The sequence below is a fragment of the Balaenoptera musculus genome, chromosome 7 (assembly GCF_009873245.2).
Source record: "Balaenoptera musculus isolate JJ_BM4_2016_0621 chromosome 7, mBalMus1.pri.v3, whole genome shotgun sequence".
NCBI lineage: Eukaryota > Metazoa > Chordata > Mammalia > Artiodactyla > Balaenopteridae > Balaenoptera > Balaenoptera musculus.
In genome coordinates this window covers 110,223,265-110,250,445 of record NC_045791.1, presented here as the reverse complement: position 1 = coordinate 110,250,445, position 27,181 = coordinate 110,223,265, and the positions used below count along the sequence as shown (strand labels likewise).

Here is a 27,181-nt window from a genome sequence, read left to right as displayed (position 1 = left end):
ATAGCCATTCTGACAGGTGTGAGGTGGTATCTCATTGTGGTTTTGACTTTCATTTCCCTGATTAGTGATGTTTCTCATGTGTCTGGAGCTATCTGTATGTATTCTTTGGAAAAATGTCTATTCAGGTCCTCTATTGTTTAATTGGGTTGTTTGTTTTTTGGATATTAGTTTTATGAGTTCTTTATATATTTTGGATATTAACCACTTACGTATTGGACATACCATTTGCAAATATTTTCTCCCATTCAGTAGGTGGCTTTTGTTTTGTTGATAGTTTCCTTAGCTATGCAAGAGCTTTTCAGTTTCAAGTGGTCCCATTTGTTTATTTTTGGTTTTGGCTTTTGTTTCCCTTGCCTGAGGAGACAGATCCATAAAACTACTGCTAAGTCTGATGTCAAAGAGAGTACTGCCTATGTTTTCTTCTATGAGTTTTATGGTTTCAGGTCTTATATTTAAGCCTTTAGTCCATTTTGAGTTTATTTTTGCATATGGTGTGAGATATTTTTGCATGTCGCTGCTGGTGTTTCTGACACCATTTATTGAAGAAGTTGTTTTTTCCCCAACTGTATATTTTTGTCTGCTTTGTTGTAGATTAATTGACCATATAAGTGTGGGTTAGTTTCTGGACTCTCTATTCTATTCCATTGATCTATGTACCTGTTCTTGTGCTAATACCATACTGTTTTGATTACTGTAGCTTTGTGGTATAGTTAGAAACCAGGGAGCATGGTTCAGGGAGCAAGGTTAGGTTGTTTATTTGAGATTTTTCTTGTTTCCTGAAAAAGGTTTGTACTGTTTTAAACTTTCATCTTAGAACTGCTTTGGCTGTGTCTCATAGATTTTGGGTTGTTGTGTTTCCATTTTCATTTGTCTCCAGGTATTTTTTAATTTCCTCTTTGATTTCTTCCAGTGACCCATTGGCTGTTCAGTAGCATATTTTTTAGCCTCCATGTGTTTGTGTTTTTTACAGGTTTTTTTCTTATAGTTGATTTCTAGTCTCATGGTATTATAGTTGGAAAAGATGCTTGGTATGATTTCAATCTTCTTAAATTTATTGAGATTTCTTTTGTGGTGTAGCATGTGATCTATCCTGGAGAATGTTCCATGAGCACTTGAAAGGAATGTGTATTCTGCTGCTTTTGGATGGAATATTCTATATATACCTATTAAGTCCATCTGGTCTAATGTATTGCTTAAGGCCAGTGTTTCTTTATTGATATTTCTGTCTGGATGACCTGAGAAGAATTTCCTTCTTTTTAAAGGGTGTATAATATTCCCTTGTAAATATATATCACACTTTGTTTATCCATTTCATACTTTGATGAAAACTTGGGTTGCTTCCACCTTTTAGCTATTGTGAATAATGCTCCTATGAACAAGGGTGTACAGATATCTGTTCCAGATCCTGATTTCAATTCTTTTGGATATGTACCCAGAAGTGGAATTGCTGGATCATATAGTAATTCTATGTTAAATTTTTTAAGGAACGCTTTTCTCTTGAAACTACTCCAATCGGGTGTCCACCCCTACTACTCCACCGAACCAGCTCTCATCAAGGTCACTTCCAAATCCAATGGGCACTTCTCAGCCCTAGCCTTCCCCAACCCATGGGTGTTACCTGACACAGTTGATCCCTTCTTTCTATAGATAGTTTCCTCACTTGGCTTCTGGGATAGCATTCAGCCTGCCTTGCTGGTTCCTTACCTTAGTGACCTCTCAACACTGGCCCTTGTTCCCTTGGTGATGTCATCTATACTCACACCATCAATACATTGGTGACTCCCAAGTTTACATCCCCAGCAGAGATCTTGCTCTTGAGTTCCAAGCTCACATCCAACTGCCTTGTTTACTTTCCCGTTGTATGTCAAATAGGATTTTCAGATGTTACATGTGCAAAAATCAACTTCTGACTCCCTGATTTCTCAGTCTTCCCCATCTCAGAAAGTGAAAGCCCCATAGCTTTTTGGGTGGGCAAGTTCGCAGTGGAAGGACCTGCACACACAGATCACTAAAAGCGGGACCACCACTGAGGAACTCCCGATGTGACACAACAGGAAGCACACAGTGCCACCTATGAGGGAAAGGTTCGCCAGAATCTGGAGGAGCCCCTTGAGTTACACTGCCCAATGCACCTCGCCACAGGTGGCTCCTGGGCAGGTGAGCTACCAAACAAGTGTGCCGCCAGTGCAAAATGCACTGGATTTCAAGGCTCAGTGCCTTAGAAAGAATGTAAATCTAGACTGTAGGACAGGCTAATGGTTGAGTGACTTGGTTTCTGAAAGAACATGGTGGGGAGAAGGGAGCTTCCATGGATTAAAAGATGCTTAGGGGAAGCCCTTGATGTTGGACTACGTGTAGATCCTGATTCGAAGAAACTAATTGTAAAATGATATTTTTGAGATAATAAAAATCATAAATTTTTACTATGTTTGGGTATTAGACGAAACAATGAATTAATGTCAGTTTTGCCATGTGTGAAAGCATTGTGGTTACGTAAGAAAATGTTCCTGCTGTTAAGTTATGCATACTGACCTGTGTAAGAGTGAGGCAACACAGTATCTGGAATTTCTTATTATGAGCAAAGGAAAAAAGAAAAAGAGAGCCGGATGAAGCAAATACGGTGAAATCTTATTGAATCTAGATGATGGATGGATGGGTGCTCATTGTACTAGTCTCCCTAATTTGGGGTACGTTTGAAATTTTTTACATTAAAATTCATTTTTATAAACCTCCAACTTAAAGAGTGTGATACAACTTGTAGAAATGAACACCGATGTACCCCTTAGGGACCAGGAGTTAGCCTCTGGGTTCCCTGCATCAAAAATCCACACCCCAGAGGGACCCGGGAAGCATTTCAGAGGAGCATTGGGGGAGAGCAGAGTTGTCAAGAGAGGTAACTAGGTCTTCCCCCCTAAAACTGACATGTACTCAACTCCCAGACTGGCTTCTGTCAGACCTCAGCATCCCTCTTCCGGTCGCTCAGGGCAAAACCCCTGGGTCTTCTTTTGGTGTCTCTTTTCCTCTCCTATCCCATGGCCAATCTGGGCTGCACAGGCATGTGGAATCCGACCACCTCTCACCACCCCCACTGCTCCTCTCTGGTCCAGCGACCATCACCTCTCACCCTGGGTCACTGCATCCAGCCTGGTCCCCGCTTCTGCCCTCACGTCCTCCTGTCTGCTCCTCATGCAGGGCTAGCCCTGCTCAGGCAGGTGATGGCCATGCACACAAGAGTCAGTCTGCAGGGTGTGCTCTGGGGTTCTGCGGTGCACAAACTGCACGGCCATCCACGGTGGTCCTGCACATGGCGCCATGAAGAATCCTCTTAAGACACAGGCCAGCGTGGGCCGTCTTCCACTGGAGCTGTCCAACAGCCACCCATCTCACGAGGAGAGAAAACTCAAGTCTCACGACGGCCTGGAAGGCCCCACAGGAGGTAGCCCCCAGCTGTCTCTCTCCCTGGGCGCACTGGGCTCAGCGCCACAGCCTCCCCGCTCACGCCTGCTCTCAACCTGTGGCCTTCGCACCTGCTGTTCCCTCTACCTGGGAGAGCGCCTTGTCAGGGAGCCCCCCCCACCGATAAGCCATCACAAAGGCAACCCCATTTCCCTCCTTACACCTCTCCCCCTGCTTTTCTGCAAAGCCCTTTCAACCCCTGACATGTTGCAGAGCTGCCCGTTCAGAAGTTTATCTTTAGGGTTACAGGGGGTGGGGACTTTGCCTGAGCACTGCTGTGTCCCCAGCACAGAGGACGTGATCAGTAAAATCGGCCCAGTGGCCGGAGGGCTATTTGGAAGTGAGGTTGTTGAGATAAGCACCGCATTTTCTCCTTCTGTGGCCCCAGCACACTGTACCTGTAGGGGCTAGTCAAGACGTGTTTGTCAGGTCAGAGAAGGAGTGAATACCTGAGGCAACAGGGACATGAACAAAAAGACAACCCAGGGTTCATACCAGCCCCGTGGCTGCTCCACGGGGGGAGAAAGGAGACAGTGAACAGAGGAATAAATAAAATGAAAAGTAAAAAATGTCAAGCTCCTTTGCAGTCCGCTATCAACAGTGGCCTGAAAAATACCATCTTCCTTTTGAAAATAAAATCTAAAAATACATGGAGAATGCCCTCAGGTTGACCTATAATTGCATCTATCATCACCGCGCTCTCAGCTGAGTACAGCTAATTAAATAGCGCTCATTCTGTGGGTGGGGAGAGAGGGACCTGGTCCGGGGCCGGGCTGTCTACCACCAGCTCTGAGCTAAGTGGGGGTCCCCAGTGGGGGCCATGGATGCTCCCAGACTGTGGCCCTGGCTCTCCCCTCCAGCTCCTGCAGAAGCCACAGGCCTGGCAGCCACGCCGCTGACCACGGAAGTGAGGCAACGGATGAGAGCCTCCTCTCTGTTTTCAGCCCTGGCTGTTCTGAGAATCCCTTTGGGGCAGCCAGAATGGCAGAACGGATGTATCTCACGGCAATGTGGTACCCAGAAGGGAGAAAGAGAAAACAATCCTGAAAAGATGTGAGTCTTTCAGGAATTTGAGAAAATGAGGGGAGAGGTAATAAACTGCTTGATTTCAGTGCTTTTTCCTTCCTTTCCATGGCAGCCTGCCATCACTTCCTGCTTGGAGGGGACCCTCTCCAGATAATTCCTCCCTGGGTCTACACAGCTGGGGTGGTGATGGGGGCACAGGTGGTTTCTAGGAAAAATAGTTTCAGTTGCTCATCACCAGAAAGCATGAGAGGTGAAGAAAAGTTGGAGTCATGTGACTTGTCCAAGTTCACAAAGCAAATATCCTGAGAGGCGAGATTAAACTTCAGGTCTTCTGAACTGAAGGTGTCTTTGTTTTTTTTTTTTTTGTCTGAGCCTGGTGGCATTGGGATCCTAGCTCCCCGACCAGGGATAGAACCCACGCCCCCTGCATTGAAAGCGCAGAGTCTTAACCACTGGACCGCCAGGGAAGTACCTGAAAGGTGTCTTTTATACCAGCCTGTGGTGGGCACTCTGGACACCGTTGGTGAGCTGCCACATGCTTTCAGAAAAGAAAATCCCTAAAGTAGGGAAAGAGGAGAATTATGGCATCAGGAAAGAGCCAGCAGGTGCCAGGAAGATGTGCTGGACAGTGGTGGCCGCTCCCAGGCTCCTGCAATCTTAAACACAAGTGCCACGTGGGACATGCAGGAAAAGGTCAGGCTCAGGGCTTGCCTCCACCCACATGAAGTCATTCAAATGTAACTTTAACACGGGAACAAAATGAGGGTGATGTTAGAATCCAAACAAAGAAAGCAAAACAAAGCCAAAAGACCAGTGTCCTCAGATACTGCCTCAATTTGAGGTTGGGACGCTGCTGTAGTCAGGAGCAGCCCTCAGGGCTTCAGAATATCAAGGAAAAGAGTAAGTTCTTCCCCCAGGTTCTGGAACATTCAACAAGCAGATATGGCTTCTACATCAAGAAGAGTCTGAAAGGCAGTCTCGGCAGCAGCCCTGACTGCTCCTAGCAATTCCTGTGAGGGCTGAGAAGAGGCAAAGGCCCATCCCATCACAGCGGAGACGCAGCCCAGGGCCGGGGCCCGGGTGTCCTCCCGCTAACTAAACGCGGGCTGAGGGCACTAGAAGCAGCTCCCCTCGTGGTGCTCCCAGGCGCTGTCTTAAGGGACAGAACATGCTCAGAACCAGGGCCCCACGCAGCCCCTGCCCACCACCCAGCCACACACCCTGGGGGCTGCCCCACCTAAGGGGAGGGGCCCTCTCCTGTCCCAGCAGCGCACCTGTGGGGCAGGTCTTCCTTCCTTTTCTGCTTTGCACAGAGGCCGTCCCATCAGCCAGGGGAGCCATTCAGCACGTTCCCTGCCGCCTGTGCCTGAAACACGTGCCATTTCAGGGCAGAGGTGTTAAGAGGGAGTGAACAAGTCGCTGTGGCCTCCGCCCACTGCTGTGATGACAGCAGAAGCCCTTGGGAAGGAAGTCACTATCAGGCAGTGTCCCTGCGAGGCCACAGTGAGCCCCTCAGACCTGTGATGGGCGTCTACTGTGGGCAGGAGAGAAACTTCTGTCGTTTCAGACCTCTCAGGCTTGGGGTGTTTGTTACTGCATCGAAACCTAGCCTATCCTGATGACACAAGGGTTTCAAATATTAACACTAAAGAAAAGAGAATTCAATGTGAAAAAAGTCAAACATGGAAAATACTAGTATACTATAACTGGGTAGGTTTACAATTAAGCTAATAACTGTTGAGAACCTTTATAAAATCAAGATTTCACCAAATGCATAAAGCAAAATGATGAGAAGTAAAGGAAAAACCAACAGATGGATAAGGCAAATCATTTCTCCTTTCTACGACTGTCTCTTCACTTTTGATATGGGAATGATATTACCAACCTTAGTCTGCTCGGGCTGCTATAACAAAAAGCCACATAAACGACTTAAACAACAGTTTAAACAACAGTTCTGGAGGCTACAAGTCCAAGATCAAGGTGCCAGCAAGCATGGCTAATGGTGAGGGCTCTCCTCCTGGCTTGTGGACGGCCACCCTCTCCAGTGTGCTCACGTGGCCTCTTCTTTGTGTGCACGTGGAGAGTGAGCTCTTCATACAAGGACACCAGTCCTATAGGCTCAGGGGCTCACCTTTTTGGCCTCATTTAATCTTAATTACTTCCTTTGAGGCCTCATCTCCAAATACAGCTATACTGGGGATTAGGGCTTCAACATATGAATTTGGGGCAGGGGTTGGCGTGGGGACAGACATTCAGTCTATACACGGCCTATAGTGTCACCCTGAAGATCTAGTGAGTTAATCAAGGGGTATTAACTACTCAGTAAATGCTGCTACCATGCCCTCTGTTGTTGTTATTCTGATCTTACTACCAAGGGTGCCCGCAATGAGTAATCAATCTCAGGAAAAGAAAAAAAGAACCATATCACAGGATGAAGAACTAGGCCAGAGCTTAGGGAGAATTGCAATTTTGAACGCTCTCTAGAATCCGATGAACGCTGATTTGTGTGGATTTCACGTTGACATTTTCTAGGGAAAGGTTTATAATTCTCTGCAATTTAGACATTTTGTCTTTAATAGTCTGGTCTGCATTTTTCTCTCTGATTTTTCTCACATTCTATGGCTCATTGTTATTTAAGATAATTTCTAAAAGACAGGTACTGTATTTTCCCTTCTTTCCACTAGACTTTTCCCCCCAAGTCTTTGCTCACTTTCACAGTAGAAAAGCAGGGAACAAAATTAGCAAAAAACATGTCCACTGAACCGCAGGTATTTAGGTTTAACTGCAAAATGAGCTTCAGCTGACTGAAGGTGATTGTTTTCCGCATACAGATTTCTTTACAATGTCACATGTTCAAGAGCACTTCTAAGCCAGACTTGTGCTTTTAAAAACTGAGATCTCATCTCAAACTAGGCAATAAATGACTCCACTATGAAAAGTGACAGTGAGTTAAGATGAAAAAATCATTATTCTTTCTATTCATCGTGTAAGACCTCCATTCAATAACGATCCACTCTTTAGTCTCCCCCTACCCCCTCCAAAAAAGAAAGAATTATCTTCCCAAGCATATCTCATCCCCACTGGGGAGGGAGCAGGGCCTCTCCCGGCTGCACCGCGAGAAAACTGGAAGATGGAGATGAAAACTGGAAAACGTCCCTTCTGGTGGAAGGTGGGAGAAGGGGGACCGGGTGTGGGGCAGGGAGGTGTCGGTGTACCCAGGCCACAGCAGTGACTGAGTAGAACACTCAAAGGGGCGGGAGACGCAGAGACCCACCCGGCCGGCGTCCCCACAGCGAGGAGAAGCAGAAAAGGCCGTAGGGTGTGGCCAGGAAGAGGCCGGGTCAGGTGCCACAACACACAGGGCTTTCCAATCCCTACTCTCAAGTTCACCGGATACACCAAATAACTCGCTTTTTGTATTCACACTTAAAAAAGAATGACGTACCCACTGATGAGCTTTAGGGTGACCCAGGATATCTGCATAGCCTCAAAGTATCGCTCTCCAAATCTGCTAATGACTGTGACGGTTTCAACCTAGGACCACACATTCTTTGATACCCCTCCCTCCAGGACGTGGAACAGAAGTCCCCTCCCCTGAGACGGACTGGATTTAGGGACTTTCTTCCTGAGGACAGAGCAGGGAAAGGGAAAACAGTAACTCTGCAGTGGAGGAACCTGGCAGACCCCACCTTAGGTCAGCGGTCAGGGTTGACGTCATCAGGGATGTCATGCTGATATCATGTGCCCCTGATGTGATATGAGCAAAAGGGCACCTCCGAATTCTTCCCCAAATCCATAACCTCAGTCTAATCAGGCAAATCCAAACTGAGGAACATTCTACTGAATGCAGAGCTGACACTCTTCAAAAGTGCCTGGAAACCATCACAGATTGGAAGAGGCAAAGGCAACACAATGACAAGATGCAATGTGGGATCCTGGAATGGATCCTGGAACAGAAAGAAGACTTTAGTCAAAAAACAACTGGGAAATCTGTACAAAGTCTGTAGTTTAGTAAACAAAAAATTGCTTAGAACAGGTTATGCCTTCTTTTAATGCTCAGTCTAGCTAAGCTTTCTGGTTTACAAGGCACATCTCTAACATTTAATCGTTTTAATTTCCATCTGCATGCCCAACCCGCCTCCGACATGTTACACCAGCATCACTCTCCTCCTAACGTTTTCAGTTCCTCCTGGTGTGTGCTAGGCTTTTTAGAACCACAGCACTTAGGTGAGGTTAAGGTCAGGCAAAGACAGCTATTTATTGCACCTGGCAGGGTATATGAATACACCTAAATTCCTCTAGTCCAAACCCTGCTCCCCAACAGGGAAACCGCACAGGAGAATGTTCTACAAACCTGCTCCAAGTTACTTCAGCCCCTGGTAGAGTGCCATCAACCTTAGCAGAGCTTCCCTGGACACAGTGAATGTCTTTTTAGGGAGTGCAAGCTCGGGGCACTGGCAACGTGCAGTGGAACCCGATGGCCCACGTGCTGTCCAAAGGCCCACCACTAGGATCATTCAAAGATTATATCCAAGTGCCAACATCACAAAACAAGTCAATGGAGGAACATGAGGGGGAAAAGTCTAAAAAGGAGGAGTTGGAAGAGGGAACGATTGTAAGCATGGTCAGGAAAGGATTGAAAGCTCTGCTTTATTTCTCCTTCCAACTCCTATTACATGAACGGTGGATAAGGTCACTGACCAAACCGGCCAAGGTGGAGGTGGGGGCAATCAGAACAGACACTTCAGGAGTCAACACCTTGCCAGATTAGATCCTGCTAGCAACAGCTTTCTGGAAAATCTTCATTAACACCCAAGCGACCATCAAAGATATTTAATAATCTTGTTCTAGTTTCAAAAGAATCTGTATTTTCAAATGTTACTGTGAAGTAGGGCTAATTCCACCCATCCATCCATCCATCCATCCATCCATCCAATCATTCATCCATCCATCCATCCATCCATCCATTCATTCATTCATCCATCCATTCATTTGTTCACTCACTCACTCACCATTAACCCCAGTAACTGAGCATCTGCTGTGTGCCAGGAGGCTGACCTTCAGGGCTGGCGGCCACGGTCAGGCTCTTATGAGGAGGGGAGATGGAGGGGAGCCTGTGAGAGGGGGCAGCTCCTCAACAAGCAGGTTCACCCAGCCTGAAGGTTATGATAATATTCACATTTGTTACTGAAACAAGCCATTGATTCCTCAGGCATTTGAGCAGGAAAAGGCCCTACTATTCTAATTGGGAATATTAGTGTAAAGGTCGTTCTTCACCCCTCTAATCAGACTCACTAATTGCATCATTGCATCGTTTTATCAAAGGCAGAGCTTCTCCAACTTTGGGGTGTATCAGAACCATCCAGACGGCTCTCAGGACAGACAGCGGGGCCCCACCCCAAGGCTCGGACTCAGTCGGCTGTGGGAGGGCCCAAGAAGCAGCACTGCTAACGGGTCCGAGGGGTGCGGATACTGCGTCTGGAGGCCACATTTTGAGAACCACTGATCCAAGGTACAATCAGCCACGCTCAATTCCAGCCCGGCGCGCTTCGTTCCCTCAGAGTAGGTTTGAATAACTTAACAGCTACTGTTTCAGAGAAGCTCTGTGGACGTTCTCGAGGGACCAGAACCCATCTGGGTGGCAGGCTGACCTGATTCCACCCCATGAGGACCAGTGGTCCTTGCTGGTTTCCTGGACAGGTAACTCAGCAAAATGCAAGAGCGGGCACAGAACCAAAGAGACACCACTTACTGCAAAGTCCAAGTAAAGGCTGAAGAGTCCAGGGCCCTCCTTTGTCCTTGAGAAAAGGCTTGATTCAGTAGCACTGTGTAAGTGACAGGACCCTGCGTGTGCAGAGAACAGGGGCTGCTCTCATATACGAGATGGGGTCTTCTAACACTTATTTCCCTCCTATACCATGCAGACTGCACACGGGGCCAGACCATAGGGAATTAAGGCATAAAGAGATTTCAGTGAAGACTAGAAAAGGTTGGGGAGGACCCCCTTGCCGGCCCCTCTGAGGCCCCTCCCTGACGAGCCTGGCCTGGTGGGGACCTGCGGTCGTCATGGTGACGGCGACTCTAGTCCTTTTCCTCGTCACACCCCCATGGACCTGAAAGGACCAGGAGCCTCGAAGGCCAGAGCAGGGCTGTGTGTGGACAGCTTCTGGGCCACGGGCTCCTGCATCTTTCCTCCACCCCTCTGCCTCCCATCTTTCCTGATGGACACGCCAGGCTCACAGGGCTCCCACCTCCAACTTTAGAAGAAAGCTACATCACCACCAACAGAGGCAGAGAGTGCCCTGCGTGAATAAAAACGCACGACCCTCGGGGCCAGTGGACATGCTGCGCCCAGTCTGGGAGCCACAGTCCCAGGCACTCCCAGTCCGGGCTGGAGACATCCAGGTGTTACGAATTTACTTCCAGCTTTTCTAACAAGGATACCACCGACTTACATTTGCAAAGCCCTTTAGGGCTTGTGTGCATTACCTCACATGTTTTCTCATCTGGGCCTCACGTGAACTCTGTGAGGCTGGCCGGTGGGTGTCACCCCTCCTTAGAGTTAAGGAGGCCAAAGCTGAGCAAGACTTGGTCCCGGGCCCTCCCCCCATGGGCCCGCCTGCTCCGCCCCCCACCGCCCCGCCGCTTCCCCAGTCAGGCAGCCTGGGTCAGAGGCTGGAGCTGTGGACGGGAGCCGGGCCTTTGTCTCTCAGTCCAAATCTCACTTACGGTGGGTGGCAGGCAGGGGCCGCTGTACCCACCTGGGCTGCGGCCAGCATGATTCCCTGCCTGGTCTCAGAGGGTGTGTGTGTGAGGAGACCTGGATGCCCCGATGAACGGCAGGGGCTCTCTGTCCTAAGCGTCACGTCTGGATCCCCTCACCTGGTCCTCCCAACCATGAATCATCACCCCACCTTACAGGTGGGGACACAGAGAGGCCATGTGGCTTGTCCGAGGTGGCAAAGCCAGTAAATGGTACCCTGGGGCCTCAGACCCAGGTCTTCTGTGCTGCACCTTCTCCGTCGGTTTCCTAAAGATTTTCTTATATCTCTAATCATGGGAACTAGGAGAAAACTGCATTTCACTGGTTTCCGTTTCCCACAATGCTGTCCACCACCCTAAAAGTATCGTACATGCCAAGAGGAACTAACACAGACCCGGCCTTGGTGGCAGAGTTCAGTGTGGTTCCTGGGTGGTGCTGGCCTCTCTCTGATGAATTCTGATGAAGTTACCAATATGAGGATAGAACAACGCTATCTCCTGACCTATTCTGGTAACTGATGAGGTCGTCAGGACTTGGAATGAGTTACCAATGAAACCCACTCCGTATAATTAAGGTAGTTTAAACTATTGATACTTGGAAGAAAAATACCACATTCAAAGGCTTTCATTTTAATAAGAAGATATGAGTCACCACCAAACCGCAGAGAAATTCCCATTTATGCTTTGACTCACATTCATCCACCAGGTGGTCCTTGAGGGCCTCCTGTGTGCCAGGGGCAGCATTCACTAGCAACTGGACCAGGCGCGGCCCCCAGAGAGCACACAGTCTGCCGGGGAGGAGAGAGCCGAGAAAAGGACATAGCAACCCAGCCGACAGGTGAGACAGGAGGAGCTGGGGACGCTGGGAAGGATGCACGTCTCAGGCCCGGGGTGGGAGACGGGCGGGCCTGGGCCTTCCCAGAGGACGTGACCTCTGTGGGGAGGGAGGCCCAGACCTCGGCTGCTGATGGGCATATTCTCGTGAGTTCTCCCAACCACCACCGTCCTCATCCTACAGCTGAGGAACTGAAGCTTCAAGACAGCGAAGGACCCACGTCCCAGATCCAGCTGGCGGCAGAGCTGGGCCTGCTTATACGTCTCTGGAAGAAATGAATCATCCACCACGCAACGCGGCCAGGGCCCGAGACAGGAAGCACGATGACCATCTAAACGATGCCCATGAAATCCTCCAACGGGTCAGGTGTATCTTCACCCGACAGAATTCAAAATTTAAAAAGTTGAATACAGAACAGTATAAACAGAATTAATTATAACTGTACAATATATGATGTATATTATATGTTGTGCTTTTTACCTGTTACATTTTGCTATATTAAATCGTATTTAAAAAGCAGGCTAGTATAGAACACAACGCTAAACTGCAAGGCAACTCCCCACTCTATCCTGTATTCAGGATAATTCATTATCTGCCTCATGCTGTTTAGGGAAAGTTGGAAAAGATGTTTAGGAAAGAAAAAATAGATTAAAATTGTGACACTAGGGGCTTCCCTGGTGGCGCAGTGGTTGAGAATCTGCCTGCCGATGCAGGGGACACGGGTTTGAGCCCTGGTCCGGGAAGATCCCACATGTCGCGGAGCAACTGGGCCCGTGAGCCACAAATACTGAGCCTGCGCGTCTGGAGCCTGTGCTCCGCAACAAGAGAGGCCGCGATAATGAGAGGCCCGCGCACCGCGATGAAGAGTGGCCCCCGCTCGCCACAACTAGAGAAAGCCCTCGCACAGAAACGAAGACCCAACACAGCCAAAAAAAAAAAAAAAAAAATTGTGACACTATTCACAAAACAAAAGTCTAAGTAAAAAAGATGTATTAAACTCAAAGGAATCCTAAAGCTGAATTTTCAAAGAATGAGAGGGATGCTGTATGTGTGCGTTTTCCTTCACAAACTGTACACAAAAACAGAAGCAGGAGGCTTCCCTGGCGGCTCAGTAGTTAAGACTCTGCCTGCCACTGCAGGGGACACGGGTTCAAGCCCTGGTCCGGGAAGATCCCACATGCCGCGAAGCCCGTGTGCCACAACTACTGAGCCTGCGCTCTAGAGCCTGCGAGCCACAACTACTGAGCCCGTGTGCCACAACTACTGAAGCCTGTGCGCCTAGAGCCCGTGGACCACAACAAAGAGTAGCCCCCGCTCGCCGCAACCAGAGAAAAGCCCACGTGCAGCAACGAAGACCCAACGCAGCCAAAAATAAAATAAATAAAATAAAAAATAATAAATAAATAAAACCCCAGATGCGGGAGGTCTAAACGTCGGAGGGGAATATGATGGAACACAGAACATCAGCGTGGTTAACAGTCTCTTCCTGTCTCATCCCTGCAGCCTCAGCGGTGACTCACAGGCCTTCGGGCCAAGGGAATCCAGAGGGAACAGAGCCCCGGGATGGGGGAGGGCGTGGGGCGGGAGGGGGAGGTGGTGAGCCACTGGGACGGCTGATTTTTCCGGTTCTTTCCCTGGGAACAGGAAGAGCGGGGAGATGGAGGCTGCACAGGACTCTCTAAAGAGCAAAAGCCGCAGGAGAGGCAGGTGTCCTGCTGAGCGCGAGCTGCAAAGACGCTGGCACGCAGCGCGGTCCTCACACCGCCCAGATCTGGTCATCTATTTTAACAAGTTCAGCTACGAATGACAAAAGCAACATGCCTCTTAGGAGACACGGGCACAGTCTGAACCCTATGGAATTGTGCTGGTCACTGGTCTCCGTGTTGCTCGACACCCAGCCCCCTTGTGATCCCGGGGGCCTCTCCAGGGGGTCTGGAGTTTTCATGGGCTGCCAGCATGCCCCCAGCGGTGAGGCTGAAGTGGGGTCCTCCCTGTTCCTCCACCTGCAGCACACCTGGGATTCTGCATGAGCAGGTGATGCAGGCGGGTGCGCTGGGGTCATGCCCGGCCTCAGAGACCTCCTGGCTCTTAAAGAACAAGGTGGCAGCTTGGACCCCCACCCGTGGCTGTGGGGGGCTGCCCTGTCCCTGCGCTTTTGGGCATGTCAAGTCCACCAGAAGCATCATCCCAGGCCTGGCCACTTACTGGCCTGACGTTTCTCCCAAGCTGCTCCCCTTCTCCCAGGCGGTGAGCGTCCCTATGGAAATGCCCCCCTCAGGGTTACAGGATGGCGGGGTCACAGGCGGATGTGCTTAGCTGAGTCCAGGCAGCGCCCGGCAGCGTCTCTCCTTCCTCGGTCTCTTGCTGAGTCCCCAGCATGAAGCTGGCAGGCAGTAGGAAGAGCCCATGGGCTGTGGGGACTGGACCCTAGCTGGCTCGGAAGGTCAAGCCTGTGGCCCCCCGACCTCTTGGCAGAGCTGGCTCTCGGCAGTGCTCACGGGGGGGCCACGTGAACGATGCCACCATGGACCTGTTATCCCTGGAGCACGCCTGAGCCGTCGGCCTGGGGCCTTTCCTGGAGAGAAAGACAACACAGAACTGACACAGCCTGGTGGCCTGCGTCATCGTTCTGTGGTCCCAGCGGAATCGGGCCTGACGCTGGCCTGGCTGGCCTCGAGCACACCCATGATCGGGGGGAAACGGGTGTCTCCGACGGGCAGAAGGGAGCCACGAGGGCCCATAGGATGTCATGCAGAGGACCCCCTCTCACCAGCCCCCACCTTCATGCCAACCCATCTTCCGTAGGCCTGCCATTCAGGGTCCATTCCATCTCCCCACTTTTTAGCCTCTCCCCACGCTGCTCCCACGCCACCGTCAACTCAAGCGCCCTCTGGCACACAGCAAAGTGTAATCAAATTTGCAGCTGAAGTCCCATCTTCCTGAGTCTGCACAGCTTTTCCTAAAACAGCTCCACCATAGCCTTCCAGAGTACGCAGGCCCTTCCTACTAATTTCCGGGAGGGTTACGTGGGGAAGCGCCAAGGAGAATGTGGTTTGCTCAGCTGGTGCTTTTTGCCCTCCTGGGGAGCAGCCACTGACAAGAGTTGAGGGCAAAGGATCCAGGTTTCTGGAGCTGAGGCGTGCAGTTCGGAGCTAAGGTGCAAACCCAGTGGAGATGGGGAACGTACAACAAGGCTTCTCCATGGGGCCATTTTGCCCCCTGGGATGCTGTTAAATATCCCACTATGTACAGAAACCACCCCCCGGCATCCGGCCCAATGTCAGTAATCCCGAGGCTGAGAAACCCCGACTTAAAAGTAAGAGGAAAAACCTGAGAAACTGGAACGAAGATTTGGAAGGCTGCGTGGCCACCACCTCATCCCAGCTCATGTGGCCATTTCATTCTGGAGCTGGCTCCAGGCATGGGTTAAAAATAGGCAGGTAACTTAGTAGCTTCTGAGAGGTCAGATAAGCCCAAAGATAAATGGTGCAGGACACGGCCTGGGTGAAATGGCCCGTTATCTGCAGGAAGGTAACCAGAGGCGCGACAGCAAGGCTTGGCTGCCTGACAATGAAGAAGCTCGAAAAATCTGACGGCATCTTAACTACTGGTTCTTCAGTTCAAGGCCAAGAAGCAAAACTACTGTTGAAAACAGAGGGTCCTTTCCATCTAAATGCCAAAGAATTGTAATAAGCTCTAACCTATAAGAAAGCCCACAGGGGTCTCACACTAAAGAATACTTATCTACTGAGTGTATTTAAAGCAGCAGCCGTTAGCACTTTTACTCTGAGTTCACTGAACCAGACCCAAGGGCCGCCTGTATCCTCCTGACACACAGGAGATTGTCTTTCCTGTATTTTTCTCACAACTTTTGTACATTCTGCTCTCTTTTCTCTCCCCTTGACCCCCGCCTCTCATTCCAGCCCTCATCTTATGAAGGAAGGATTCACTCCTGCCTCTGCATCAGTAGTTCCTGAGGCACATCCTGGCCAGTCCAGCAGGACTGCTGTCCCTTGGTAGAGATGAAGGGAGAAAATAACTACCGTTGGGTTAGCACCTACTAGGTACCGGGTAGATGCTCTGCATTTCCCAGCACGGCTCATTACTACAACCACCGGATAATGTTTTTCCTCTGCCACAGACAAAGGAAAGGAGGCTCGGATACGCTAACTTGCCTACAGACACACGACTTCAAAAGGCTGACTGTGCTTCTCCCACTGCCCTGCACCTTCTCCCCACGCTGGACTGACTTCCGGCCTGTGGGACGCCAGCCCTCTCCACCTGCATTCCCATTTCACTCCTCTCCTATCATTAGACTCAATACCTTCTGCACTATAGAGCACACCTCTATGACAGCAAATTTCAACAAAGAATAAATCATTGCTCTAGAGCTGTGCTGTCCAATATGGCAGCCACCAACCACAGGTGGCTATTTAACTTTAAAGGAATTAAAATTAAGTACAATTTAAAATGCACTTTGTCAGCTGCACTAGCCACATTTCAAGTGCTCAATTACTACACAGGGCTAGTGGCTGCCGTGACACACAGCACAGAGACAGAACATCTCCAGCAACACAGGAAGCCCTACTGGCCATCACTGCTCTGGATGATTTAAAAGTATATCTGGGTGATTTCAAGCAGTATCTTAGGGCATCCAGGGTGGAGTCATATTAGTTGTTCAATCAACATGGAAATTCCATCTCTCCGAGTGTCAACTTGGAAAATGCCGTATCTTCCCATGTGCCTAAGGGACATCACAAAAGAAGGTGAAAAGTAAAAAGCAATCAAGGGTAAGTGTGGAAAAGCTGATAAACTTATGTGAGGGAGGTTAAAAGCATAACGAGCAACTGTAGATCTCCTGGTTTCTTTATGCTGAAATATTATCATGACCATCGTGTGATTTTTCATTCACTCCCCCAAGCCAAGAAGTGGGTGGAAACATTGCAACATAATACGCCAGTGGAGGTTCTGGACGCTTCTGGCGCTTCCATACTTGCTGATCCAGGGGTTTACCCATTGCCAAGACCATATCACATTCTGCCTACCTAAACTCTCCAGGTATTTTGTATTTGTTTTATGGAAAGTATACCTCACATCTTAGAGAATTTTCCAAACAAATAAATGAATCATCCTTGATGCCTGAAGCTATGAAAATCTTATTTTTTTATAACTTTCTTTGTTTGCTCACCTAATTTGACATTGATTCCACTCTCAGTAAAAGAGCACTGTGATGCCTAGTTCTCTTGTTTGGGCTGTATGGACATTACATCTTCCTTGGTATGTCTCAGATTATTTTTCAAGTTTCTTCTCAATCCCTTCTACCCCCTTAATCAAAAACGAAACTCTATCTGTAGGTACCAAATTAGAGAGGCTTGGCTTGTTAGCATTAAGCAGCATTTCCTCCCAACACTGACCCTGGCCTTGAAGGCACTGGCCTTGAAGACAAGGGGGCTCGGATTCAAGTCCAGGCTGTGTGCCAGTGTCCTGAGGGACGACTTCACGTCTGGTGCCAACACTTCAGCCACCCCACTGCACCCCAGGTGGTGTCCTGGTCACATCTTGTGGCATCTCCCCTCCTGGCCTTTGCTCAAATTGTTCTCACAGTTTTTTAGTGCCTCATTATCACATCTGAATGGATCCAAGGATCACCACCCATCTGGGAAAGGCTCCAAGATGAAAGACAGAGGTCACAGCACACAAAGGACAAAAAGAAAGAGACCATAATGTAGGGAACAAAGAAATTTTCAGGAAAAACCAGAAAACCAAAAATGAATATTCCTCAGAATGATAAGAAAAGGTACTGCATTAGTGAATCAAAAAGGAGGCTATAAAAATGGAACAAAGACCCAAAACAAACAAACAAACAAAAATCTTCGAAATTAAATACAGAACAGGTAAGTTTAGTAGAAGGAGTGGAAGATAAAGTTGAGTTATCACCCATAAGGTATCACCAAAAGACAAAAAGCTAGAAAATGAGGGGGAAAGGGAAGTTATTTCCAACAACAGGAGTTCCTTTAAAAGAGAACAGAGAAAATGGTGGGAAGGGGACAATTTTCAGAAAATTTTCAGAGAGTTTTAGGATATAAATTTCCAGATTGAATGAACCCAGTGAATGCTTCATAAGTGGAAAAATAAGATCTAGAATACTGAGGATCAAGAGAAGACCCTAAAAGCTCATAGAGTGTAAAAACAGATATTACACAAGATACTGAAAATATATAAGGCATCAAATTCTCAAAGCAATCCTGAAAGCTAGAATAAAATGGAAAAAAGTCTTCAAAACTGTGGTAGAGGGCTTCCCTGGTGGCGCAGTGGTTGAGAATATGCCTGCCAATGCAGGGGACGCGGGTTCGAGCCCTGGTCTGGGAAGATCCCACATGCCGCGGAGCGGCTGGGCCCGTGAGCCACAATTACTGAGCTTGCGCATCTGGAGCCTGTGCTCGGCAACAAGAGAGGCCGCGATAGTGAGAGGCCCGCGCACCGCGATGAAGAGTGGCCCCCGCTTGCCACAACTAGAGAAAGCCCTCGCACAGAAATGAAGACCCAACACAGCCATAAATAATAAAATAAATAATAAATAAATAGATAGATAGATAGATAGGTAGAAATGACAAAAAATTAAAAACAAAAAAAACCAAAAAAAACAAAAAACTTATTAAAAAAAAAACTGTGGTAGAAAATAGTTTGTTAATTATACTTTTTGATATTTATTATTTTATTTTATCAAATAGGTAACACCGTCGCATGGTTCAAATATCGAAAGAGTATGAAAAGTTACACTTAACAAATCTGTTTCCACTTACATCTCCACGTTTCTTTTACTATACTTTCTGCCAGTGTTTCTTTCTGTAAATGCAGGCAAATGACAGCTTTTCTCACATAAGGGACAGCATGCTATCTACACTTTCCGCACATTGCTTTTTTTAGTTAACAGTACATGCTGGAAATCATTTCAAAGAATACATAGAAATCTCTGTCATTCTTTGGAAAATTATTTTTAACCTAGAACTCTATACTCAGACAAACTATCAAGTGTTAAGGTAGAATAAAGACATTTTCAGACATGCAAGCACTTAGAAAAGGCATTCTCTCTCAGAAAGCTACTGAAGGATGTGCTCCAGCAAAATGAGTTAGTACGGATCCAGCAGCAACAACAACAAAGGAGTGGCAAAAGGAGTTCTCGGAATGGCGGCAAAGGGAACGGCCGCTGGAGCAAATCCTGAGAGCGCTCAGAGCAGACTGGGTCTAGAGGACAGAGCTCTCCGGGGGTAGATTTCCAGGAGGGAATAAAATGGAACTGATAGATTTGTTTAATCACATAGAAAATAATATTGTGAGGGGTTCTATTGAAAAGTTTGTGAGGAATTAGGTATGATAGGTATTTAGAGAGATGAGCAGTTGGGAAGAAAAAAAAAGAAAGAATTAACCCCAGGAAAAGCAGAAAGTTGTGCCAGGAAAAATGTTATAGTATACTACTTGGCTCTGCAGTTAACACTATCATGTTACACCATCATCACCACTAGTGTTTACTGAGCATGTGTCAGTCATCATTCTGAGGTCTTTTCATGAAATACCTCATTTACCCGTATAACCACCTTGTGAGAAGTATACTGTTAAAATTTTCCCATCTTACATACAAGGGAACGGAAGCACGAAGTGGTTAAGTGTCTTGCCCTAGGTCATGGAATAAGTGGAGGGATCAGGAACTGAACCCAGGAAACCTGACTCTAGCACCCATACTCTTAACCAGCCTACTGTTCTGCCAGCGACCATTTATCTAACCTAAAAGTACAATGTAACTATGGTGTGAAGATAAGGAGAAAGAAAGGTGGGGAGAGGACCTGAGCTAGACCTACAGACCCCAAGTCCTCATCCTCAAAGCAGGGGGCCAGCAGATAGTACCTAAAATTGAAAAATCAATAAATAGTGCATATGCATATGATTTACAAACAAGGAGCTACTTACCAGATCATTTAGGGTCTTGTAAGGCCATTAAGAGCTTGGCTTTTACTGAGGGATATGAAAAGCCATTATTACACGATCTGACATATTTTAAAAGGACCACCAGCTGCTGTGTGGAGAATGGCCTGGAGTACGAGACCAGGGTGAAAACATGTATTACTTTAATTCAGGGGCTTCCCTGGTGGCGCAGTGGTTGAGAGTCTGCCTACCAATGCAGGGGACGCGGCTTCGAGCCCTGGTCTGGGAAGATCCCACATGCCGCGGAGCAACTAGGCCCGTGAGCCACAATTACTGAGCCTGCGCGTCTGGAGCCTGTGCTCCGCAACAAGAGAGGCCGCGATAGTGAGAGGCCCGCGCACCGTGATGAAGAGTGGCCCCCGCTTGCCGCAACTAGAGAAAGCCCTTGCACAGAAACGAAGACCCAACACAGCCATAAATAAATAAATTCAATAAAAGTTAAGTTTTAAAGATGAAAGGATGACAAAAAGAAGAGGAGAGACACAGTAAGGCAGAGAAGAATATGGGACTCTCCCATGAAATGTTATGCCCGATGGCTCAGAGGTCAGTTGGGGATGACAGTCCCCGAGATGGGAAGCAAGTCAGCTTGACTTCAGGGCACCACCTGGAATAGAGTCTTGGCTACAGCCAAGACACTGATCCCAGGAAACAGCCTGGACGACGAACTGGCACCTCTTACTTAGCAGATGACCTTAGCATCTTGGATCCTTTTTCTCTATGTCAAATAGAGATACTCTCAACTCTTCTGATGGGATATCACAAAATTACGGGGGTGAAGTTTCTGGGAGTACCTGGCACACCTTAGGCCTTAAAAGCAACCTCAGTCCCCATCTCTCCCCTTTCCCCTCCTGAACCCTGACAAGGCTCACAGGTAACAGGCTCCACTAGAATCCAGGTCTTCTGACTTCCATTCTACCGAGCGGACTCTTCAGGTCCTCCACGTGCATGCACAGTCCTGACTCCTGAACCCATGAGTCACTAAAGATTCACCCAGAAAAGGGGGAGGGAGACAGCTGGCCCTATGACAGAAATAGCTGTGGGGTGGGGCCCACAAGCCATTGGGGGCCGGTGGGACTGTCCACCCCTGAGTTTCCAATTCCAACTCCATCCAGAACCATCTTGTCGGCAATCACGGAAACAGCCCAAGGTCACGGGCATGGTGCTTGCCATTCCCCGGACAGCTCAGACTGTGATAAAAATCCGCCTGGAACGCTTGTCTTGTCACGTTCCTAATGCTTGTTATTGATCCACCAAGATGCGTGTGGCTGTCTAGGAAGATCAGCTAGGCAAGGGCCCGGTAGTTGTGTTAGAGTCTGGGGCAGGGCGGTGTGTGCAGTGCCAGGTGCTGAGTGCCCCTCACCTGTTCCCGACCTGGAAGGTGGGGCCCTGACACCACCCCCAGTCCCAAACCACTGGCCACGCCGGATCTCACCCTCCGGTCAGTGTCCGACAGGTTTGCATCCACCAGCCAGCCTCAGAAAAGCAAATTCACTGGGAAAAAAGGTATGAAGGTGATGGTTCAAATGAAGTGAAACCGGCTAGAGCAACAAGCCTGTGTTGTAAACGCCGGCGTGGTCTCACCTGAGGGCAGGGGCTGCACCAGGGTACCAGCAGCGTGTGTCACACCAGCTGGGCACCCTCCCACACTGCGTGACCCCAGAGGGGCCAGACCTGCTGAGAGCCGGACGAAGGTGAAGCGGAGGCCCAAACTGAACCAGATTTCCAGGCCACTCTGCAAAAGGGCTTGTGCACCCAACCCTCAGACTGGCCCTCGAATGGCCTTGAGGCTTGAGGAGAAAAGGAGTCAGGGTCTCTCAAGACAGGGTGATCTGTGGGCACTATTTGGGAAGGACGGGAGGTGGGGGCACAGCAAATGAAAGGGGGCTTTAGGATTAGAATGTCCTTTATTCATGGGACCACCCAGAATGAGACATGGAGACTGTCCTAAGTTGGGGTGCCCAGAAGCAGAGCCTGAGGCAGGGATTTGGATGTGAGTGATCTACCAGGGAGCACGGCCAGCAGGGGGGTGTGAGGGGGCAGATGGGGCAGGGAAGGAGGTGGACTCAGTCTGCCCTCGGGCCCTCCCACGGGGAGCCCTAGAGTGTGAACTGCACCACAGAGTTGGTTCCACTGGGAGGCAAGTGGGCTGGGGGTGGAGCTTTTTGTGTCCTCACATCCCGGGGTCAATCGCTGTGGGCTGCCCCTGGGGTGGGAGGTCTTACCCCCTCCCCTGCAAAGTGACCCCCCCGCCAGTGGCCACGGGCACTTCTCTAGTGAAGGGGGGCCATGAGCCCAGAACAGCCACACTCACAGGCCAGGGGTCGACACCCTCCAACAGGGGGGATCTGGGAGGTGCACCAGCACCCCCGGGGGGATCATGGGCCCAGAGGGCAGCGTCCCAGTGGGACCACCTAGGAGAGGAGGCCACGGGAAACAGTCATGGGGGAGGTCTCCATGCTGTGAGCGAGGAAGGGAAACCGACCAGCGTTCACGGCCGCAGAGAGGATGCAAGGCTCGCCGCGAGGACCGTCTAACGCCGCCTGCACAGCTTGCACAGCCGACTTCCTTTGTCCTGGAAAGGCCGTCTCCACCGGAGAGGAATACTTTGAATTGCCTCGGTCATTGTGAGAGCAAGGTCATTTCACTCAGCAGCGGAGCGCTGAATGAGAGGTTTGGCATGCTACCAAAAATCATTAGCAGAGTGTTCAAGGCGGTGGGAGAGAAAGACATACCTGCTTTCACAACACCTCTCCCTGGGATGTGAGAAACGCTGCGCGAGCTTCGCAAAGTGCTTACCGGACCTTCTTCCTGAAAACATCTTGCCTGAATCCCGCCTCAGACAAGACAGTGAGAAACAAGCTACTCGCGCTAACGCAGCTGCAGTGTTTTAAAGTTACAACTCCATTTACTATAAACTTGCCTGGAGTGAAACCATAAACTAACTGCAGGAATATAAATGCAGCGCTTCCACTGGGTTCCTGCTTCCCGCTCCCGCCCAGAGAGTCCAAAGCCCTCAGCAGGGAAGCCAGCTCTCCAGCAGGGCCCTGCCTTGGCCGCTCCGGGCTCCCCGCCCCAGACTCCATCACCTCTGCCTGGAACTCTCCACTTATCCTCTGAGTGCACATTCCCGGGGGCCTGACCCGAGTCCACCCCACCCCCTGCCACTTTCTAAAGGCCTCCTGGTTTTCGTCCAGGCCCCCATACCCCCCCAAGTGCTTCGGGGGAGGCCAACTGCCCCCATTTCCAGGATGGGCCTGACTGATCACAGGGTAAACCCCCCCTGCCCCACTGCCACGCCGCTGAGGCCACCGTCCTGGTCACAGAGCTTGGCTCAGGGGCGGCCTGGGAGACGCTTCTAGCTCTCCGGACAGAGCCACCGGAAGAGACGGGGCGTGGGCTCAGGCGGGGCAGCCTGGGAACGCGGCAGCCAGCCTGCCGAAAGCAAGGCGGCCCGAGGATGAGGCCACCCGCAGAGGACGGCCCAGCCGAGCCAGCTACAGAGGAGCCACGGAGAAAAGGGGCCACTGCGCTGGTGAGGGTGCCCGGGAGTCCGTCCTCCAGACAAATCATTTCCCTCGTGGAGGCCAGTCCAGGTCAGGGTTTCTGTCGCTTCAAGACTAACTCAAAATGCCACTTCCCCCGGGGGGCCTCCTCTGATTGCCTTTCTTAGTCCCGTCAATAAATTGTAACTCTCTCATTTCGAAACCTTCAGGGAACAATATCCTTTAAATCTCAGATCTCTTCCTGTCTTCTATTTTTGTTACTGATCTATGTCAGACCCCAACTCCTGGAGGGGGGATGCTCTTCAGGTCCATCCCTGAATCCCAGTCTCCCTAGGACGGGGCTTCGGAGAGCACGTATCTGCTGAATCAACGAGCAAACACGAAAGCACGCAACTTAAGACGATTTTGTTAATTTTTATAAGAACTCTCGAGAACTTCATGGTGAATAGATATTTGCCATTTGAATAGTGATTCTAAGTTTCACAGTTGGGAAATAGAATTCAATTTGTAGTAAAACATAAAGTGTTGCACCAGCTCCTCCCAACACTACAGATATGTGCCATTCAGCACTTGGAACGAATACATCTATGGTTGGTTCTACTGGGAGAATGTGTGTGTGAATAGCCCTCGCATTTAGCTAGTTACTCCCTTTATGTCTGCTACTCACTTTAATCCTGACAGCCTCGGGGGATTTCTTCTTCCCCATTTTCGAGGTGAGAAAATGGAGGCTGGGAGGAGGCTGAGTAGGATCGCACAGCTCGCGAGGAGCTCTGTATAGTTTCGAGCCCAGGTCTGATGCCCACGTCTGAATTTGTCACCGCCAACTGCGTCCCCTGGCTGGGAGGCAGGACCGCGGGTTCCCAGTTACTCAGGACCTCAAGGCTGTCCACCCAGGAGCAGCCCCTGGCCTTCCTTTTCCGTCTGTTTTTATAAAATCCAGCAGATACGCGGTGGACTTAGGGAACCCTCATTCTCCTTCCTTTGACCGTAACCAGTGCCAGAAAGACAAGGCTCAAGGATCGTGTCACCTCAGGCCTCCCAGAGAACACCTGTTTGGTTTTATGTTTAAATACATACTTAAAGGACCGTCTTCACAGGGGGTGGGGATTATGTTCAAGCTACTACATTTAGCAAATGTCTATATTTAGCCAAACGTACTGTAAGTGCCTTGTACCTCTTTTGTTTTTCAGGCAATGCAACAGAGACGTAGGAGCACCTACTATGTGCCTGGCTCTGTGTTGAGCTCTGGGGATACGAAAGTAAGACATTGCCTGCCTGGTGGTCACCTTCTATGGGGGACAGACCAGTGAACAAATAATGCAGAGGCCACGTGACTACCACAGCAGGCGTAGGGAGTGAGAGCTAGTGGAACCCGAGTGAAGGCAGGGAGACTTCTGCCCCAGGGTGATGTAGGAGGTCTCACAGAGGACACGAATCTACCGTGGGCTTTAAGGGATGAATAGGAGTTTTCCTGGAAAGCCTTTCTCTTCGCATAGGGAGAAAAACAAAAGTGTTCATTCATTCAGTAGTCAACAAATACTGTGACAGCCATGTGTCCATAAAAGCAAAATCACCTAAGAACTGGTTACAGAGTAGACCTCCATAAATAGCTGACTGAGGCAACCAGACGCCTCAGCCTAAATCGCCTGGAAGTTTTCCCAGGTGATAATAATGACATGCAGACAACCTCCATCGCACTCCAACACCTGGAGGAGAGGGCATCAGGAAGGTGGCACTGCCTCTGCATATACATTCTCTATAGTTAGCACACTGGGTACACAATTCAAAAGGTACAAAAGGGTGTACTGTAAGAAAACAAGCTTGTCCACTGTGGGCCCAAGGAATCACGCCCCTTCCCAGGGAAGCTGCTGCCGCCAATCTGCTGGGCATCTTTGCCAACGTCACCGTTTGTTTAACCTGAAGGCTGAATCCTTGTGGGAGAAAAAGGCACTTGTACAGCTACTCGGGCGGTGCACCTTTTGTTCGCCACACTTCAAGTTCATCACCGACCACCATGACCACCATAATAAACTCTGCCCGGGAAACTTTGAGGAGAACCTCTCGGCGTGCCTGAACCCGTCTGCACGCTCAGTCCAGAAACAAGATTCACGGGGACCCCGGTTCGTGCCCAAGCTGCACCTCGTGTGTCAATCGAGACGACAACTGGTTATCGACAGGAGCGGGTCATTTCGCCAGGGCCATGTGGCCTCCGGGGACTGTCCTCGGGCCTCCAGGGTGGGGACTGTCCTCGGGCCTCCAGGGTCGGGCCTACATCACCCTCACCATGCGGCGCAACAGAGCGGGGCGCTCGCTCGCCCCCCACCCGGCCGGCCCGAGGCCACCTTGCGCGGGGCGGGGGGGGGGGGGCGGCGGCCAAAGGGAGCTGGCGACATGGGGGGAGGGGTCGGTGCCGCCGGCCTGTCCCCGCGGCGGAGGACCGGCGCCCGGCCCACCGAGGTCCAGGCCTGGCCCGCGCCCCGTCCGCGGCGCCGGCGGAGCGACGGACAGCGGACGCACGGACGCCTGACAGCTCCGGCGGCGCCCCCAGCGCCCGCGCCCCGGCCCGGCCGCGCCGCTCACCTCGCGCGCGATCTGGTTCAGCGCGTCGTCCTCCGCCGTCAGCCGCTCGCGGTTGGGGAGCCGCTTGCGCCCCGAGCCCTGGGTGCCCATGTCCATCGGCCGCGTCGCCCGCTGCGCCGCGGGACCGTGGCTCCCGCCGCCCACGCCCCTCTCGGTCCGGCCCGGCCCCGCCCCGCCCCGCCCCTCCCTCCGCCGCGGCGTCATGGCGTCAGCGGGCCGGGGACGCGGGGACGCGGGGGACAGGGGCTGGGGGCGCCGGTGGGAGGAGCACGGGAGCTCGGGCGCCGGGGGCCGCAGGGACGCGGGGACGCGCTGAGAGGGGACCGGGGAGCCGGGTGCGCTGGGACTCCGGGGACGCGGGGACGCGGGGACGCGGGGGACAGGGGCTGGGGGCGCCGGCGGGAGGAGCACGGGAACTCGGGCGCCGGGGGCCGCAGGGACGCGGGGACGCGCCGGAGAGGGTACCGGGGAGCCGGGTGCGCTGGGACTCCGGGGGCCAGGGACGCGGGCGCTGGGCGCTGGGGGCGCGGGGACGCCGGGGGACCGTGAGCATGCAGATGGCGGGAGGTTTGGGATGGCTGGGGGTCGGGGGCGCGGGGACGCGTGGGGCAAGGACACTGGGAGTGCCGGTGGAAACTGGGGCTGGGGGCGCGAGGTCACGCCGGAGCGGCGGGACACGGGGACAAGGACGTCGGCGACCCGCGGGGACGACAAGGGCTGGGGATGCGAGTGGGGAGCGTGGAAACGGCAGCAGACTTGGGATGGCTGGGGGTCGGGGGCGCAGGGGACGGGGTGATGAAGGCTTGGGGTGCCGGTGGGGACAGGGGGCAAGGGACCACGGAGGGTTCGGAGGCGGGAGGGGCGGGAGGCTGGAGCTCGAGATGCCTGGAGGGGTCTGGGCCGGCGGGGCGGGGGACACTGGAGGGTGGACGCCCCTGGTAATCGTGGGCTGACCTCACCAGGGCAGCGGTCACTTCACTGGGGGCGCTGGAGGGCTCGCAGGGAGGGACGGGGCTGCAGAGAGGGGTTTGCACCCAGG

At 50.9% G+C, this 27,181-nt stretch overlaps 1 protein-coding gene across 34 annotated transcripts in view; it reads right to left on the bottom strand.

Annotated features, from left to right (window-relative positions):
• Window positions 1-26,331, bottom strand: part of LRRFIP1 (LRR binding FLII interacting protein 1) — a 146,965-nt gene extending 120,634 nt beyond the window's left edge. For 29 of the 34 annotated variants that reach the window (XM_036857854.1, XM_036857863.1, XM_036857873.1 and 26 more), the window contains exon 1: window positions 26,143-26,301. In XM_036857854.1, coding sequence (XP_036713749.1) covers window positions 26,143-26,238 — 96 coding nt within the window. In that variant the 5' untranslated portion in view covers window positions 26,239-26,301. Of the gene's footprint in view, window positions 1-26,142 lie in introns of all 34 variants that reach the window. The other 5 variants (XM_036857897.1, XM_036857901.1, XM_036857900.1 and 2 more) reach the window with 2 other exon arrangements.
• Between the last annotated feature and the right edge of the window lie 850 nt (window positions 26,332-27,181).